Consider the following 6,208-nt stretch of genomic DNA (forward strand, 5'->3'; position numbering starts at 1 on the left):
GAAAGAGTGACTCAAGAGTCCTAAATCAAGAATGGGAAAGCTTAGCTGTTACAAAAAGTGTTTCCGAGCTGTGATATCCGCCAAAAGGTGCGGGTTACTAGGTTCAGACTTGGTAAAATGCCCAACATTTCGGGTTTGAGTCTGAGTTTGAGTCCGATTCTTTTTTAGCTTACGTAATGAAAGGTAACAGTGTAACTTTTATGTCTGTTTGCTACGGGGGTTGTATTTTGAAGGCTTTGCAGGCTGAAGAGCAGAAACAGTCCTCTGTATAATGCAATACATTGCAAACAGGCCAGTCCAGAAACAAAGAAAAGACGTCGTCTTGAAGACAGCAGATTTTCCTCCAACATCTCTATGTGTGTTAAGTATTAATGGAGCCATCACAGAAGTGGAAGTGACCTTTGCCAAGGGCACTGACACGACCCCAGACCATGACAGACCCTGGCTTTTGGACTTGCTGGTAACCGTCTGGATGGTCCTTTTGGTCTTTGGTCCGGAGCACATGGCGTCCATTCCTTCCAAAAAAAAAAAAACCTGAAACACTGATTGGTCTGACCACAGTGCACGTTTCCACTGTGTGATGGTCCATCCCAGATGCCTCTGAGCCCAGAGCAGTCGACTTCTGGACACTGTTGACACAGGGCTTCCTTTTGGCACAGCACAGTTTTAAGCTGCATTTATGGATGTAACTATGTATTGTAGTGCCTGACACAGGTGAGCCAAAGGAATCCTGAGCCCATGTGGTTATATCGCTTATAGAAGAGTGATGATTCTTGATGCAGTGCTGTCTGAGGGATCAGAGAGTTCGGTCATCCAGCTGAGGCTTGGTCCTCATCCTTTACACACTCAAATCCCTCCAGATTCTTTGAATCTTTTAATGATGTTATGCACCATAGAGGGTGACAGATCCAAATCCCTTCCTATCTTTCTTTGAGGAACATTGTTTTTAAACATTTCAATAATTGTCTCACACATATGTTAGCAAACTGGTTGTCCTTGGCCCATCTTTGCTCCTAAAGGGCTTGGCCTTTCCTGGATGCCACTTTTGTAAAAAATCATGATGCAGTCACCTGTTGACATCATCTGGTTCAAATGGAATCATCATTTAATTGTTTTACCTCATCACTGGCCCTGAATTGCAGCCGTCACAACTTCTGGAATGTGTTGCAGCATCAGAATTGAAAGGAGTGTTTATTTTGAATAAAAAATAAAATTGATGAGGTATCACATCAAATGTGCTGCTGTATTGTTTTCGATGTAATATAGGACAAAGATAATTGTTTTCAGTTTTAATTTTGATTTTACATACCATGCCAACTTTTTATGATTTAGGGTTGTACATATACTGAATAAACAGACAACTGTATTATGTAGTATTATAGTGCTAACTCAATGTGAGGTGTTGCTGCTCTTGCAAAAGATCAACCTAGCAGTAGCAAAAGTAATACTTCCAGTAATCAGAAGATCTATTTTAATTTTTTTAATTTTCTTCCACAATTAAAACTATGTCAGGCACAGTAGGAGGAAAAAAGAACAACAAAGAAAGACAGACTATAGTTAAGTTAAGAAAGGCTACAATCTTAGTTTATTACCTGAGCTCCTTTCATGATCTTCTTTGCTTTTGCATTGAGGTAGAAATCTCCCCACAGGGTTTTGAGTAGCACCTCTGCTTTAATACCCATTCTCTGGCTGTAGATCTGGGCAAACTGCTGGATGCTAAAAAACAGAAAATCAGACTCTTAGTCTACTACTTACATTAAATACAGGCTCACTGACAAAAGAGAAGAGCACTGATTTGTATTGCAAACAAGAGTACTGTGTTTATATTTTGGTAAACTGGTTTTACAGTCATGGCCAAACATTTTGGCACGCCTACATTTCTGTCAGATAACGCACCTCTTCTCCCAGAAAATGGTTGTAATCACAAATTCTTTGGTATTCTCGTGTTTATTTCTTTTGTTTGCATTGGAACTACACAAAAAGCCAAATCTGATCCATTCCACACAGAACTCCTAGAATGGACTGGACAGAATTATTGACACCCTCAACTGGTAGCCCACCCTTTGGGCAAAATAAGTGAAATCAGTCACTTCTTGTAACCATCAGTGAGTTTCTTCCACCTCTCTACTGGAGTTTTGGACCACTCGTCTTCTGTCAGCTGCTCCAGGTCGCAGATTTGAAGGCTTCCTTCTCCCAGCTGCTGTTCTGAGATCTCTCCACAGGAGCTCTATGGGATTTAGATCTGGACTCATTGATGGCCACTTCACAACTCTACAGCACATTGTCTGAAACCATTTCTGGTGCTTTCTGAAGTCTGCTCTGATGGAGACCCAACTTTCTAACACTGGGCCTTACATTGTGCCCCAGAATTCGTTGGTAGTCTTCAGATGCCATAATGCCATACACACAGCCAAGACATCCAGTAACTGAAGCAGCAGAGCAACCCCAAAACATCAGTGAACCTCCACCGTGTTTGACTGTAGGGACGTGTTCTTTTCTTTGAAGGCCTCATTTCATTTTCTGAAAACAATAGAATGATGTGCTCGACCAAAAAGCTGTATTTTAGTCTCATCTGTTCACAGGACAGTCTCCCAGAAGTACTGTGGTTTCCTCAGGTAAGTTTTGGCTTCTTTATGGCTCTGTGTCAGCAGTGGGACCCCTGGGTCTCCTACCATAACATCCCTTGTCATTTACATGGCGACAGATAGTGTGAGCTGACACTGTTGCACCCTGTGCCTGCAGGTCAGCTTGGATTAGTTTGGAAGTTGATCAAGGTTCTTTATCCACCATTCCAACAATCCTTCATTACAATTTGTCATCTATTTTTCTCTTTCGTCCATATCCAGGGAGATTAGCTACAGCACCATGGGCTGTAAACGTCTTGACAACGTTACACAGTGGACACAGGAACAGCCAGATCTCTGGAGACGGACTTGAGCCTTGAGACTGTCCAGGCTTTTCCACTATTGTGGTTCTCAAATCATCAGACAATTCTTTGCTCTTCTTTCTTTTCTCCATGCCCAGTGTGGTCCAAATAACACAAAGATTGAGTCACCTTTTCTCTGTTTAACTGGTTAAAAGTGTGATTTCTATGTTGCTAGAACCTGTTGGTTTCTACAGGTGAGTTTCATTACAAATTAAAGGACCATCACAGGCTGGAAAACAACTGTTTCTAATGAGTTTGACAAGGTGTCAATAATTGTGTCCAGTCCATTCTTGGAGTTCTGTGTAGAATGGACCAGATTTGGCTTTTTGTGTTGTTCTGAAGCAAACAAAGAAGTGAACATGAGAATACCAAAGAATCTATGATTGCAATAATTTTCTGGGAGAAGAGGTGTGTTGTCTGACAGAAATACAGCTTTGACTGAAGTGGAGCTTTGGTAACAGCTGAGGATCAGGGTGAACACGATTGTGCACTTGTCTGGATCTCAGCTTCCTCCCTTTTTTCTACAGAAGATAAATTCAAGTCCTGGCTTCAGAGCAGAGAAAACTAGGTTGTCTCTGCTGGTACTTAATTGGTTTATTTATAGCAGAGAGTAATCACAAGGACACAGCTACCCACAGAACTAGGTCTTCACCTCCTCATCACTGACTGCCAAACACCAAACTACTGCATGGACACTTTATGTCACCGTGTTGTTAAGTGGCTGGCTACTGTAATCTGTCAGTTACACGTAATGAAGTGCTAAGGGAAAGCACTGTGCTTTGAAAGTCCGTAACTGGGTAGAAGAATGAGGTCACTTAAGGCATCAAACAGGCTGAAGTTTGTTCTGTTTGCCCTTTGGTGGTTCTATAAATCATGTTGAAGGTCACAGTGTCACAAGTATTAAATCCAAGTTGACAGCACCATCTAGTGGACATGAAAATGTTTCTTTGGGTGTGTCTGAGACAATCAAACTGATTTTAGCTACTGATTAATTTACTGGGTTGTGGCCACATTAACAGTTTGTTAGGCCACTGGCAAAAAAATATTATGAATACACTCCCACCTCACATTTACTGTGTCACATTTAGCTTGAATTTATTTATTTCAAGTGACAATTATAAGAATATACACAATGTAAGTATGATATCCACTGAAGGAATAAAGATCTTACAATTATGGCAAAAGGGATCTAGACAAGGTCTCAAGAACAGGTAAAAATGCATGAGTCACATTAATACCCCCTAATTTGAGTTGATAATATTCTGCAGTACTTTTTATTATCATATAAATTCAATTTAATCATGTTCTGCAGGTGGCTCACATCCTTTTTGAACTCTTCCCCTCTAGACAGCGCTAGGTCACTGTATGCCAAAACAACCAGACACACAAACAGTTCCTTCTCCTGGGCCGTCACTCTGATGAAAATATAGCCCAGGTTTATATGTATAACAAGATACAGCACCACCGTGCAATAACCTTTAAGTATAATCACTGAACAGGCCAAACAGCTCTTTTTTATGTTGTTTATATGTAGATATATTTATCAATAGATTGTTGTTTTTTGTCTTCCTGTTTTTTACTTATTATTCAGTTTTTTACTCTGTTTCAGTCCTATTTTAGTTGGTGCACATTGGGAGCTATTGAACTGGACACCAATTCCTTGTATTTTTACTTGGCAATAAAGATTATGATTTATAAAAAAATAAATTAAAAGCCAACAGTATTCAAGGAACCTTATGGCTAAGGGCCTGGGGCTGATTCCATCTTTTGTTAGGAAACAATCCATTTCACATAAAACTATGCATTTTATTCGATTTAGCTTTTAATTAGTTTCAAATAAGCTTTTTGCTGGTTTTGCTTGTGGTTGAACGGGGCTTTGGATGCGGATCTTCATTTGTTATAACCCAATTCTCTACTGTTCTGTAAAGCTCTTTGAATTGGTTTTGTGTGATATTGTGTCATTTCGCATTCTGTCTGCTACTTCCTGTCCCAGACATTTATTTTGGTGATCACTTCCTGTTTTCTACATCTCATGAGGCCCAACCTTACACTGTCCATGAACACCCTCTATCACTGTGTCTTGTTTGCCTTCCCAGGGTTATCCTATATAACCAGCTGCTCTTCACATTGCCCCTCAAGCTGCTTCTCAGACATTGCTCAAGTCACAACTCTAGATATCCATAAAGTTCCTTTTTTTTTAAGAGGCAAAGGGATTATTAATTGAGGGCATTGAGTTATGTGTGTGAAGGTGTGTAGTGTGTGTGTATCCAACTCTATGCAGACTGATATTCATTACTCAAGAAAACAGAATTAAACCAAATAAACTAGGAAAGTGGAGGGGGTATAAATGTAAAGGAATGATTGCAGTAATAACATAAAGAAGAAAAGGAAAAATAATAATAATAATAATAATAATAATAATAATAATAATAATAAAGCAATATCAATCATATACACTATATACTTTTCCGTTCACATACTTATGTATGCACTCAGATATATATGTAAACACATTCATAAAACAAAAATAAATGAAATTAACAGATCAGTAAATGATTAGAAAGAGAGGGAAGAGGAGAAGAGGAAATCAAATGCATGTTCAACAAGTGCTGGCTTCATCCTTAAATAGGGGGCACCTGATTCACACCTGTTATTTCACAAAATTGATGACCTCACTGATTGAATGCCAATTAATAATAATCTTTTTTGAGTTAGTGAAATTTACAATCTCCTCAGCTAGCATGGAAGGATGCAGGGGGTTGTTGATTATATTGATCTTTAATTTAATTATGGATTCTAACTGTTGGTACCAGAGAAATTCTCCTCTCCCAACTCCGTACTTCTGGACTAATGTATTAAATGATATAAACTGGTTGTGATTTATTCGTCTGGAGTGTTGACACGGAAACTTTGGGTTTCTTGTTATTCCAGTAAAATTGTGAAGTTAGAGAATCGAGTGATTTGAACCATTTATCTGTTGGTGTTGTGGGAAGCATCGAAAACAGGTAGTTAATTTATGGTAAAGTTTTCATCTTGACTGTAGCAATTCAGCCAATGAGTGACAGTGGGAGGTTGGACCAGCGTTTAAAATCATCTTCTATCTTTTTTAGCAGAGGAGTATAGTTAAGGTTAAAAAGTTCTGACAGCCTAGCAGAAATACAAATGCCTAAATATTTAATGTTGCCAGTATGAAGTGGTAGGGGACAGTCTTGAGCTGCAGAATCCCAGGCATCTTCAGAGAGTGGCAATATGGTGGATTTATTCCAGTTTATTTTGTAGTTA

The 6,208-nt window shown here is 39.2% G+C and overlaps 1 protein-coding gene across 5 annotated transcripts in view; it reads right to left on the reverse strand.

The window, feature by feature from the left end:
• The window catches only part of efl1 (elongation factor like GTPase 1), a 159,872-nt gene that overhangs the window by 141,674 nt on the left and 11,990 nt on the right, over nucleotides 1-6,208 (reverse strand). For all 5 annotated transcript variants that reach the window (XM_020624779.1, XM_020624783.1, XM_020624781.1 and 2 more), the window contains exon 8: nucleotides 1,593-1,716. In XM_020624779.1, the coding sequence (XP_020480435.1) occupies nucleotides 1,593-1,716 (124 nt within the window). The remainder of the gene's footprint in view (nucleotides 1-1,592; nucleotides 1,717-6,208) is intronic.

The sequence above is a fragment of the Monopterus albus genome, unplaced genomic scaffold (genome assembly GCF_001952655.1).
Source record: "Monopterus albus unplaced genomic scaffold, M_albus_1.0 scaffold338.1, whole genome shotgun sequence".
NCBI classification, from domain to species: domain Eukaryota; kingdom Metazoa; phylum Chordata; class Actinopteri; order Synbranchiformes; family Synbranchidae; genus Monopterus; species Monopterus albus.